Consider the following 12,652-nt stretch of genomic DNA (forward strand, 5'->3'; position numbering starts at 1 on the left):
AATTTAGATTTTTTCACCCTTTAATAAACACTTTCAGCATGCTATACGAAACCCCAACCAATTCCTGAGGGAAATCTTACCTTCCTGAATGAGTGGAGTTGGGGAACACATGGAGCCCCTACTGTCCCCGAGCGTCACACCACTGTCCGTGCTCTCCGTCTCAACCCCGTTCCTGAAAGGCTCGGTCTCGGTCTCACCGTTTTCTTCAGAGTGCTTCTCCTGGTGCTCAGGCACTGTAAAGGGGCTGCTGTAGGTCCCTAAGCTTGACTGCAAGACCATCTCATCTCCAGCAGAGCAGTCCTTTGAGGTCTCCTCCTGATGTGAAGCGCAAAAAAAGCAGCATTACACAAGGGGTTATGCGAGATGAATTACTGCATAATGGCTTGTGTCATGATAACAATGTCATTAGTTGCTGTTACGCTATGCAGAGGGAGTTCGCCTACTTTCCAATATAATTAACAATCACATTTAAACTATCAATAAACTAAAGGTAAAAGACAAAACAAAAGTAAATCATTTCTATTATTTAAGGGCGATTAAGTGGATGGACTAGTATCATTTAATGCTCAATTTGAAAAATAATCAAGCAAATTAAAAAAGTATAATGAAATGTTAAGAAATAATTATATTTTATTATTATACTATATTATACTATTATACTATATTACATTATATTACATTATATTATATTATATCATATTATATTATATTATATTTATTGCAACCCAGTACTGGAAAATACCTATACACACTTTCATTCACACACACAGTCCTATACTATGGCCAATTTAGTATTATTCAATTCACCAATACTGCATGTCTTTGGACTGTGAGGGAAACCCAAGCGGCAACCTCCTGCTCTCCCTTATGAAGCTAATTCGGAAGTAACTGAAACTGCAATTCAAGTTGGCGTTTTGTGTGGAGCTTGCATGTTCTTCCCGCGTTCGCGTGGGTTTCCCCCACAGTCCAATAACATGCGGTACAGGTGAATTGGGAAGGCTAAATAAAATCCATAGTGTGTGAGTGTGAATGGATGTTTCCTAGAAATGGGTTGCAGCTGGAAGGGCATACGCTGTGTAAAAAAATATGCCGGATAAATTGGCAGTTAATTCCGCGGTGGTGACCCCAGATTAATAAAGGGACTTAGTCGAAAAGAGAATGAATGAATAAATTAATTATATTATATTATTTAAAGTCCATTATAAGATAAAAAACAAATGTATTAATTTATTAAAGTCTTTCTGTGTGCCTTTTTAATCTTTAGTTCAGTAATGAATTTTGTAGGATCGAACAACAAACTTTTTTCTTGGGGAAAAAAAAAACACAGAACAAAATAACAAAACAAACAAAAAACAAAACTAAATAAAAACTAAAAAACTAAAAACCAAAACAACTTTAACAAAACTAAAAACACAAAACAAAGCAAAACGACAAAACAAAATAAACAAAACAAAACAAAACAAAAAAACACATTTAAATTTTAGTTAAAACACTCATGTCAAAAACATATATCCACACCTCATTGTCTTTCTTCAGCGTTTCCATCATAAGATCTTCGTCGTTTGGTTTCTTCCAAGGCTTTGGTACAACAGGGACAGCTTGGGCTATCACAGAAAGAACAAAACAAATGTTAATCTGTAATTTGAACTTTCCACTTTGCCTGATTTGCTACAGTTATGTAAATACCTGGTGTAAACTTTCTAGAGTTGCTTTGAGTTTGTGATTCTGAAGCATCTTGAGCTTTCAGCTGGACATCGTCTGAGGTCTTGTTCTGCTCTGACACCTCAAGGACAACCGACTGCACTAATGGTGCCAACCCAGGTGGTGGCGCAAGAACAGAAGTGGTGCTGGAGGTGATTGAAGAGGCCTGTACGCCTGGGATCAAGGGCACATGTGCAGCTAGAGAAGGGAGGTGCTCTGCCTGGAGCTCCTCCAAGGCCACTGGAACTTCCTGACCAGACTCCTCCATGAATGATGTACTCTGAATCTCGCAGGACGACGACATCTTTAGGGCTTCCTGGACCTCAGGCTCTTCATAGCTTGAGGGAGTTTGAGGCTCATTGACACCATTTACCACTCTGAGGGACAGTGAAGCAGACAATCTGGGAGAAGCTTCAGGAACAGATTCCTCACCAGAGATGACCTGATACGTCTGAGCCTTAGTGGCTGAAGGAGAGATAAATTCTGGTTCTCCTGCGGCAGTGGGTTTGATGCATCCACTTGTAGGATGGGAAGAAACATCCACCTCTGGAGAAGAAGAGACTAGTAATGGAAGACTTGAGATTTCTCTTTTCTCCAAACAGGATTCTAAAGGTCTTGGTCCAGGAGATATAGACTTAATGGGACCAGACTCCATTTTTGACCTGTCGTCTATAGCTTTCGAAAGAGCAAAATGAAGGTCAAACATAATTAATTAAGAATAAAAGTTCTCTAAAAGGCAAAGAATAACACAGAACTGGATTAGAATTATACCTAAGCTGGGCTTGCCATCCATTGGCGCAGGGCTCTCTGAGAGTCTCTGAGTTTGGTTGACATATGCCGTTTGTTCTGGGGTTTGACAGTTGCTGGGCCGCTTCAGGGCGAAAGAGAGAGAAATGCAGACACATCAGTCAGTTGTAGAACAGTATTGCAGAGCCAGATCTTTGACTACTGACATAATGTCCAGCCAAAGTCTAAGATTATTCTGGCCCAGAAATGACCTGCTATAGTCATACTATGTTTTGAGTACATAGTAATAATCATTTTTGGGGGGTATGTACAATGGTTTTCAGATAATATATTATGTTGTTTTTATCATGATGCACTCTGCTAATACCATGTTCTAAATCTAGATCATTATTGTAATAATTGTTGATATTTATTGCTATGAATAAATGTGTTTTGAATAAAAACCATGGGTAATTTCAGGTTTTTGGACAGGCATCATTGTAATATCCTAATTTTTGGGTATAATAATCTAATTCTTTTACATTTACATTTAGTCATTTAGCAGACGCTTTTATCCAAAGCGACTTACAAATGAGGACAAGGAAGCAATTTACACAACTATAAGAGCAACCATGAATAAGTGCTATAGGCAAGTTTCAGGTCTGTAAAGTCTAAGAAGGAAAGTATTAGTAATTTTATAGTAATTTAGTAAAATATTTTTTGTAATTTTTTTGTAAAATTGTAGTTTATTTATTTATTTATTTATTTATTTGAGTACAGTTAGTGGTATATCCAGAGAGGCAATTGCAGATTAGGAAGTGAAGTGGAGATTAAATAGTTGAGTTTTTAGTCGTTTCTTGAAAACAGCGAGTGACTCTGCCATTCTGATGCAGTTAGGGAGTTCATTCCACCAACTGGGCAGATTGAACGTGAGCATTCTCGAAAGTGATTTCTTCCCTTTTTGGGATGGAACCACGAGGCGAAGTTTATTCACAGAACGCAAGTTTCTGGAGGGCACATAGATCTGCAGAAGTGAGAGCAGATAAGGAGCAAAGCCAGAAGTCGCTTTGTAGGCAAACATCAGAGCATTGAATTTGATGCGAGCAGCAACTGGCAGCCAGTGCAAACGGATGAGCAGCGGAGTGACATGTGCTCTTTTAGGTTCATTGAAGACCACTCGTGCTGCTGCGTTCTGGAGCAGCTGGAGCAGCTTTTAACAGGTATGCACCTTGGTAATATCTTGCTTTTCAGATATGATAATTTCCGATATTTTTTAGCAGATACCATGGTAAACACTTTCTTTTATACATGAGAAACACATTTTTGGAGAGGTACCAAGAGTTTTTTTTATCAACAAGTACCATTGTAATTACAAACATTATTAAAGTAAATACTTTTAACTGTTACCATGGTAGTACCATATGTTTTGTCGATAGCAAGACAACAAGATTTTGGAGCTATTGCTATTCAGACTGTTATGAAATATTGATCTGCATACTGACATGCTTTAATGATTGATATTTTATTCAGATGGTCCATAGAGCAAAATATACATGAACATAATGGTGCAGCCAACAGCCTTACGCTCTCAGTGTGTTCATAGGGATTATATTGGGGGCAGACTGTGTGACCTGGAACTAATCCATGAAGAGAGAGAGAGAGAGAGAGAGAGAGAGAGAGAGAGAGAGAGAGAGAGAGAGAGAGAGAGAGAGAGAGAGAGAGAGAGAGAGAGAGAGAGAGAGAGAGAGAGAGAGAGAGAGAGAGAGAGAGAGAGAGAGAGAGAGAGAGAGAGAGAGAGAGAGAGAGAGAGAGAGAGAGAGTAGTGGGTGGCTGTACATGTCTGGAAAATAGCATTAGACAGGTGAGCTTAAAACAGCTGAGCCAAGGACCCAACGGACACAAGTAGTGAGAGCTTAAAGCGGTGCTAATTATTAAAGACGTGTTAAATACTCACATGATGCAGGAACTTGTGTTAAAATGCATTAAGAACTGTACTCCACTGAAGTGAATAATTACCTCAAGTGTAAATAACTCTAAAAGAACTCATTCTGCCAACTGATAACTCACTTGCCAATTAATGGCATGTCATTTTAGCCCAGGCTACACCTGTCCCTGTGTCTGTATGTCTTGCCTGTGGAGGGGTGGGTGTGGAGGACAGGCGTCCTGAAGGTGGGGTCGGAGTCGAGGAGGGACGTCCTGCAGGTGGGGTTAAGGTGGAGGCTGGGTGTCCGGCAGGAGGTGTAGGATTGCGGCTCCCAAACATGATTTCCTCTGTGATGTCCTTTCCACCCTGGTTGGGGTCTCGGATCCGGATCTGGGAGGACAATGGTGCAAAACAACAAACTCACTAGAGCACCCTGGTCAATTGCTTGGGGGCTGTTGGAGGCACCAGTGCTTCAATACAAGACACATCTTAGGTTATTGTTTATGAAAAACATTTATTATTTTACAGTTATTTACTATATATATTTTAAAAAATAAAATTTTGTAATATAAATATGAAAGGCATTTTTAAATGACATTTTTTATTCAAATTTTGTCAGATGTATACATGCAAAACCTTTACTTTTTAATTTATTTATTAAATGTGTACTGTTTGTTTACATTCAATATAACCGTAATGTGTCTGTATATAAGCCAGTGGTCACATCAATAATGCTTTCTGTCCATGACAGACTTTTTTCTGTCAACCAATAAAAAAAAAGATAAACGTCCACCATTTCGACAGCTACACCCTCACAGTGGTTTTGTTATTAAAAATGTTCTCATAGTGATTAAAATAGTTGGAAAATGGTTTAGTTCTAAACTAGAATTCACACAGTTAACTTAAACAACACATAACCCCAATGAATTGTAAAATTTTACTTGAATTTGCCTTAAAGCTCATTTTAATACAAAGTAAAAAGGTTTTTGCTGTCAAAACTAATCTTGAGAACTGAAATCCTTCACTGGTATTTTCATAGTTCAATGTATCAGACAAACTCAAAATCAGTCCCTGAAAAATGCTTTGACATGAGCTGACACTTTTAATTGTCTGGATGAAATAGATCTATTCTTTGAAAAAGGCCATCAAATGTAATAGATTTTCTGTAAATTAAGCAGAGAATACTGGCTTCTGTATTTCCAGACCCGATCATTAAAACTCCAACATTACAGAATGACTTACTTTAGCGAGTTACTTAATTAAGAGCTACTTCCAAATGATTTATTCTAAAATGAATGTGTCAGCTTGCAGGATGAAATTTCGAACTGGCTTAATTCTCACTCTGGCTTGGGATAAAACACCTCGGCCATGCCAACACCCCAGCATGCAACCAAACAACATCAGACTGTCTGATTCAAATATGTCAGGAGTTGCAGGGCACACTTATTGACTTCATTCCTGGACAAATACAACACTTATTCTTCATCCTAAATTTTGGAAATTAATGACATAAATACACAAAAAGCCAAGGCCAATACTAAGGTAAAACTAATGCTCGATGAATATCCCTTTAACAGAATTTTCCCATTTAATCTGGGTCTGCCAGCCAAGGCTGCTGGGATTTAATCCAAGCTTTATCATCCTAAAAATGATTTGAAAACTAAGTGAATCCCTTGGGATTTTAAAAATGAGGCACTTCAGGTACTCACTGGTTTCTTTTCTCGCTTGGTTGGTGGAGGTGGCATTGGTGCAGGCACTATGATGGGTGGTGAGGGTGGGTACACCGTCTGCCCGGTGTAATATGGCGGACCAGCAGCTGTTGTTAGAACAGAGAAGGGATTCATTTATTTAAGATTTAACACTGTATCAGCAACAATATTACAGTGACAAAAGCTGTTACATTTTTCAGGCAATGAATTCAATTTGAATAAAATCCTCACAATTACTAAACAATTTCTTAATAAAAATAGCATTAAAAAAATCATATGAATATTATTTATATCATAGATAAATAAAATAAACATATTAAATCTTTCAGCTTGCTTGAAAATGGATGATAAAAATGTATATTATAATTCTAAAATAATGAAATTAAATTTTTACTGCAAAAAGACATTTTAAAAACGTTCATTAACATATTTTCTAAATAAAAATGCTTGATCAATTTAAATATTTTGGTGTACTGCAAGTAAAACAGAGCAAAACATTGAGAAACATCAATCTGTACAATGTCCATTTGTATAAAAAGCTTATCAGACATATATTATCAAGTAATATAAATAATATATAGTTTCATATATTATATTTATCTGTAAAAATAGCTTACATTAGCAAATAAAACACAAAGTAGGCTACTGTGCAAAAAACGGTGTCTTTTTAGACCCTTTTAGAAGCTGTTATTTATTGATCCTCACTACACAGTCTTGATCATAACATCGCTTTTTCATCTCTTCTGTTTATATCATGTCAGCATTCATGTGAAGAAAACGGTATCTTGTTTAACTTTGTCTTTCATGAAATGGAGTTTCTGTTTATTGAATAGTAAATCAGACTCATTCAAAGTAGCGTCACAGCGCTAAAAAACGATATGAATGCACGTTACAATTCCAACTGTACAGTAGGTTTTCTTTTTCTTATAATGCAGAAAGTTAAGGGTAAGGGACATTTTCATTTGCTATTCAGTGGCAGTCGGACAGGCTCAGATCATTAAACTAGATCTTATAAAATCTAAATTAAAATTGAGATATAACACTTCTCATAAAAGCCGGCGTATCAGCATGCTGCAACATTGAAAACATCTTCGATTTGCATCTTCTGATTGGTTCTCGGGACATAGCGGCTTTTGCTGTCAAAGGCAAGTGGCGTTTAGCGGCTTCTGCCAACAAACTGTTATTTCTGAATGGGCTGATGCTGCGATTGAGATGATTTGAAGCAAAAATATTTTTTGAACATACTACATGCCTAAAGCATTCGCTCTGAACTCTTCATTTATAAATAGACGTTTTATTCTACAATAACAGATTATAACATCTATTACAAATAGTTTTCAAATTCAATAGTTCAACAGTACAATAAACAAAAACAAGTGTCTCAAACAAATACAGCATCCTGAATATAACTTGATCATGTCTATTTTCAAAGTAACATCAGTTACCCCATTGATTTAATAGTGGGTTCAGAAAAGAGAAGGAAAAAAAGTGAGTCACGTCGCAGTTTGAGCTGCTTTCACATGAGATCTAAACAGCCTTGGAGTGAACCGCTTTCTGGAAACGGGGTCATTTCTCAGTTAGCTAATCAGACACACACTGAAACTACCTGGAGCTAATATGAACCAGCTGGGTGCGACGCAAGTAAGCTCATGCTGAAGTGTGCACTACAGAGAGGGCTGTACTTGCCATAAGGGGTGGGATATTCCGCAGGGCTGGGTCCAGGGTAGAAAGTTCCAGACCCTGGAGGCTGGACGGCATACTGCTGCGGGGGTCCCACGTAAGGTGCACTATGACGATACTGACAGAAGAGGAGCAGAATATTGACTTAAATAACTGAACAAAAATGAATTCTTTTATATACAGTGCAAAGACAGGCAATTATTTATATATTTCTTTAAATATTATATCAAACCATAGATGTTTACATTAGATGTCTATTGGAAGTATGCGTTAATAGAGCCGTCATTTCAGTACAGGGTAGTGCTCCTTTGAAATGAATGTGGGACCAAGGTGCAGTGGACTGGCCATAGGGAGCCAGAGATATATACACTTATCACATCGGGATCGGGAGTTTTCCTTGTGGTCAGAATGCAAATATTTTTTAAATTATAATTTTACATCAATTTTTTATATCAATGGATGAGTGACTAAACGGGCATTACTGACAAAGAGTGTGTGTTTGTGTGCATGGAAATGTATTATCCTCCCTCCCCTGTTAAATTTATCTAATCCATGTCCTGACACACACCCCCTCTCTGGCTTTCACTTCTAATTCTGACAGAAGAAGTGTTTAGTTTGTGAATGAATGTCCGTTATGCATGATTACTGTGAACCATTGATATCCCAGCATCTCAATGTGCATATCATCCACCTTTCTGAACTAAATGCTATTTAACATTTGTAAAATTCAACAATTTAGGGTGGACAGTACATACATTGAGGCGCAGGCACTGTTATGTTATCAGGCACCTAAATAAGTTACTTCAAAAACTAGCCATTGCTTTGACGTAGCCAATAGTAATACAAGTTTCTAGCATCAGGAAATTGTTTTCATATTTCATTTACATTATTTGCTGACTTTATTCAGCAACACAAGCAAAAGCTTAGAATTTAGTGCGAGTAGCTGCTATTTAATAATCATATTAATATTCATGCTCTGTTGCTGCACCTAGGTTATGGAATGCTCTACCTTATTCTGCAAGAAATGCTTCCACAGTTTTAAGAAGATGCTAAAAACTCATCTTTTTAAGACCACATTTTTTAGGTTCTTGATTATTCTATTGTGCTTATATTTTAGAACTTTATGTACACTTGTATTTTATTGCATGTTTATATTAAATGTAAATTTAAGTAATATTTGTACATTGTATAATTTAACATTTAATATACACATTAAAAAAGTTTAAAATACATCCATAGCATTTTCTATAAAACACGTATAACTAAAAATAAAATAACTGTAACAAAGTTAAAAATAAAAGTATATAATAAATGAATATACAAATTAAATAAAAAAATTACTGAGCACAATAAACTACTAAAATTTCAACAAGATCAAAAAAATTTTAAACAATTAATATAATATACAACAGTTACTCACTGATGCTGAAAAAAACAGCTTTTTTAAACAAGCATCTGAAGAATATGTTTGACCAAAAACAGATATTTAATTCTTAAATCATATACATATCAACGTCTGTATTAACAAAAACACTTAATGATTAGTTTTATTTTACATCTCATGCAGGATTGATGATTAATTGAATGATTAATAAATAAAAAACTTCAATTTCAATATTCATCACAGTGGAAACAGAGAATATTTTGAGAGATTAATTCAGATTTGTCAATATCCAATAGCTCGATTTCAGGTCTCTTTACCTGGGGAATGTAATATTGGTGTGTCTGGGTAGCAAATGGCATGGGCGTCATGGTCATCATGATGGGTTGGTTTGGTGGATAAACCGTCGCCGTGGGGGTCTGTGAGCCCGGCCGAATGGAGGGGTTGTTAGTCGGAAGGGTAGGCCGCGCTGGCTGCATTTGACTCCTGTGTATGAACTGTGGAGGAAAATAAAATAATGAGAGTTAAATGAGATATACTATGTCTCTTTTCATATAAGATGTCAAATAAATGTATGGTGTCCGTAGAATGTGTCATTTTCAGTTTTAAATACCTCACAGATCAATTATTATAGCTTTTCAAATTTGCGACAAAAACAACACATGCATCTCACAAAGTCAGAATATCAGAAATGACCAGTAGGAGCTTAATTCAATTCAAGTTCATTGATATAGCGCTTTTTACATTAATTATTGTTTCGAAGTAGCTTTACCAAAGATGCACATTATTGCATCACAATCAAATTAAGTTAAAGTTAACCAAATACAAGTTATTATATTTCAGGGATCCCCAAACTTGTTTCTGGAGGTCCGGTGTCCTGCAGATTTAAGCCCCGACCAAAATCAAACACACCTGAACAAGCTAATCAAGGTCTTACTAGGTATACTTAAAACACCCAGACAGGTGTGTTGAGGCAAGTTAGAACTAAACCCTGCTGGTCACCGGACCTCCAGGAACGAAATTGGTGACCCCTTTTATATATAAACATGGTTAACCTGCAGTTTTACAGCATCTATATGATGTCTATGTGTACATGTTTAATGAAGTGTGTTAGTGTATTTAAACATAAGAGATAAAAGTCTTACTTGTTCAAACAAGAAAATGCAGATATTAAAACTTTTAGACTTAATCAAGACAATTCTGTGGACATATTTATGTAGCTGAGCAAAAATGTCTGTTATCAGAGTATATAGTGCATAACACATGCGCGCTTATGAATTATGCTGACTGTGAGTTTGTTTTGGGATAAAATAACAGCTCTGGTTTCCGAGAATACAGTCAGAGACGATAGTAACTTCATCCACATTTGCCATACAGCATGTTAACAAACACAATCAGAAAGAAAATTTGAAAACATTTACAAAATATGAAGTGACGAACTTGGATTTTGTTCTGAATAAGAAGATAGTATTGACACATCCTTAAGTGATCTCGGTATGTATACTTTAAAAGTTGCAATTAACCACAATGTCCATAGTTGCTTGGAAGTTGTGAGCCTATGGAGACTCCAATGTTCAGTTGTTCATGCAACAACAAAACATTTGTCATGTTATTCTTTTTTTATGTGGCACACACATTGTACATCTCCATTTGCAACAGTGAGTGTTGAACTGCTGCAATGGTGCCATCAGTGGAAACGTGTAGATTAAAGTGGGGTTCACACTAAGGACGACAACTATAACTATAACAATAACTATATTTGTGTCCACAAAAGCAAACATTAACCCTAAAGTTTATTCTTTTAGTTTATGCTTCTCCTTTTGCATTACCGCCTAAATAGCCTCAGTGCTCTACATGTACAGTTAATCTCACCAGTGAATCCTGCTCGTGTAATCTATTAACCAAATGGAAAATCTAGAAAACTTGCAGTTTGTGTGGTGGAACAAAAACATAAATTATTTTCCCTTAGCTTTTACACAATGTCTTCTGTAGTTTTAAAATGCATGGGCCCTTTATGATTGAACGTGTTCTAAATGGCTGTCAGCGTTAAATTGGTTATTAGCATGAAAAAATGATTCTGAACGTTACACAGATTCAAGTGATACAGACAGTTTCTCTTTATTATTATAGCTGTGGTCTTAACTCTGCTGTTGCTTTACATTCAAAATGATTTTTAGAATTATGCCTTTATTGTTGTTTATAGTTATTATGCTTGGTGTGAAAGGATCTTAAGGAGCTCTAATAAATAATAAGATCCCTTTTTCTACATCACTGCACTCTCTTTTTAAAAGGTACAAATTTGTAATTAAAATGTTCATATTAATACCTTAAGGGTACATATTGGTACCTAAAAAGTAAAGTGTTCCTCTAAAAATGTTTAGGTACTAATTTATACTTCTAAGGTACCAATATGGACCTTTCAAATACAAATGTGTACCTTTTGAAAAGGTACCACCCCAGTGACAGCTCTCATACCTTTATTTCTGAGAGTGTAGGGGAATGAAAAGTAAAAGGTGTGAACGGCTTACTAAAACAATGTTACTTGTCCGTTTTTACATTTCTGGGTTGACAGTTGCTCCTTAAAGGAATTGCAGTTGCAGAACAGTTGCAGCGCTTAAAGGAATAGTTCACACAAAACACAAAATCCTGTTATAATTTACCCACGCTTTACTTGTTCGAAGCCTGTTTTACTGTATTTCTTCAATTAAACACAAAAAAATTTGTTGTATATAAAATATAAAAAATATAAAATAACCTGCTGAAACCCTGTAAATACTGACTTCCATAGTATTTGCTTTTCCTACTTTGGAAGTCAATGGTTACAAAGATTTTCAGCTTTCTTCAAAATATTTTTCCAGTGTTCAACAGAAGAAAGAAATTCATTAACTACATGAGGGTGATTGTTTAGCAAGTACTTTTTTCATTTTTATATGAACTATCCCTTAAAACGAGGAAAAAAGTGCCCATCAAGCAGGAACATAGAAAGAAGAGACTTGAGCAAGTGTTGACATAATGCAGTTGGCCTCAGGGCATCCTCCTGTGTCTGTCAGCCAGTTTATTCAAATCATGAGGCATCTGTATTTGCCGTTAATTGAGAATCTGATATTCAGATGCTGGAAGAGCAGCGATCACTACATGCTGGATGAATTATATCACTTCTGCTCATCAGACAGACAATGAAACAAACACACACACACACGTTAGAGAAGTGAGCAGTATTCTTTGTATTGAGATGGTGGTGACACTCTGGCACAAGGGTTTATTCATCGGTACAGACTGCAGCCTGCTGGAGGAGTTGATCCCCTCCCCCATCACTTCCACCCCCGCTTTCCCCTCCTCGCTCTCTCTCTCTCTCGCTCAACACTGCAAATATTACCTCAGCAAACCCAGTCATTGGATGCCAGCAGCCAGGCAGCACTGGAGCAAGAGGTGACCTCTCTCTCCCTCTCTCTCTGGCTGATTGTACACACATTATTGGTATCCATTTTTTTCCAATGGACTAATAAAGTCTGAACGCAATTGTCTGTATGT

General features: G+C 36.5%; 1 protein-coding gene across 8 annotated transcripts in view; it reads right to left on the minus strand.

Moving 5' to 3' along the window:
- Nucleotides 1-12,652, minus strand: part of eif4g3a (eukaryotic translation initiation factor 4 gamma, 3a) — an 89,480-nt gene that overhangs the window by 37,284 nt on the left and 39,544 nt on the right. For 2 of the 8 annotated variants that reach the window (XM_087273804.1, XM_087273808.1), the window contains exons 6-13: nt 9,442-9,618; nt 7,747-7,858; nt 6,061-6,167; nt 4,559-4,741; nt 2,473-2,572; nt 1,687-2,370; nt 1,519-1,604; nt 81-315 (exon numbers count right to left, since the gene is read on the minus strand). In XM_087273804.1, coding sequence (XP_087129930.1) covers nt 81-315; nt 1,519-1,604; nt 1,687-2,370; nt 2,473-2,572; nt 4,559-4,741; nt 6,061-6,167; nt 7,747-7,858; nt 9,442-9,618 — 1,684 coding nt within the window. Of the gene's footprint in view, nt 1-80; nt 316-1,518; nt 1,605-1,686; nt 2,377-2,472; nt 2,573-4,558; nt 4,751-6,060; nt 6,168-7,746; nt 7,859-9,441; nt 9,619-12,652 lie in introns of all 8 variants that reach the window. The other 6 variants (XM_087273803.1, XM_087273807.1, XM_087273802.1 and 3 more) reach the window with 3 other exon arrangements.

Source organism: Danio rerio, chromosome 11 (assembly GCF_052040795.2).
Source record: "Danio rerio strain M-AB ecotype USA chromosome 11, GRCz13ab, whole genome shotgun sequence".
NCBI lineage: Eukaryota > Metazoa > Chordata > Actinopteri > Cypriniformes > Danionidae > Danio > Danio rerio.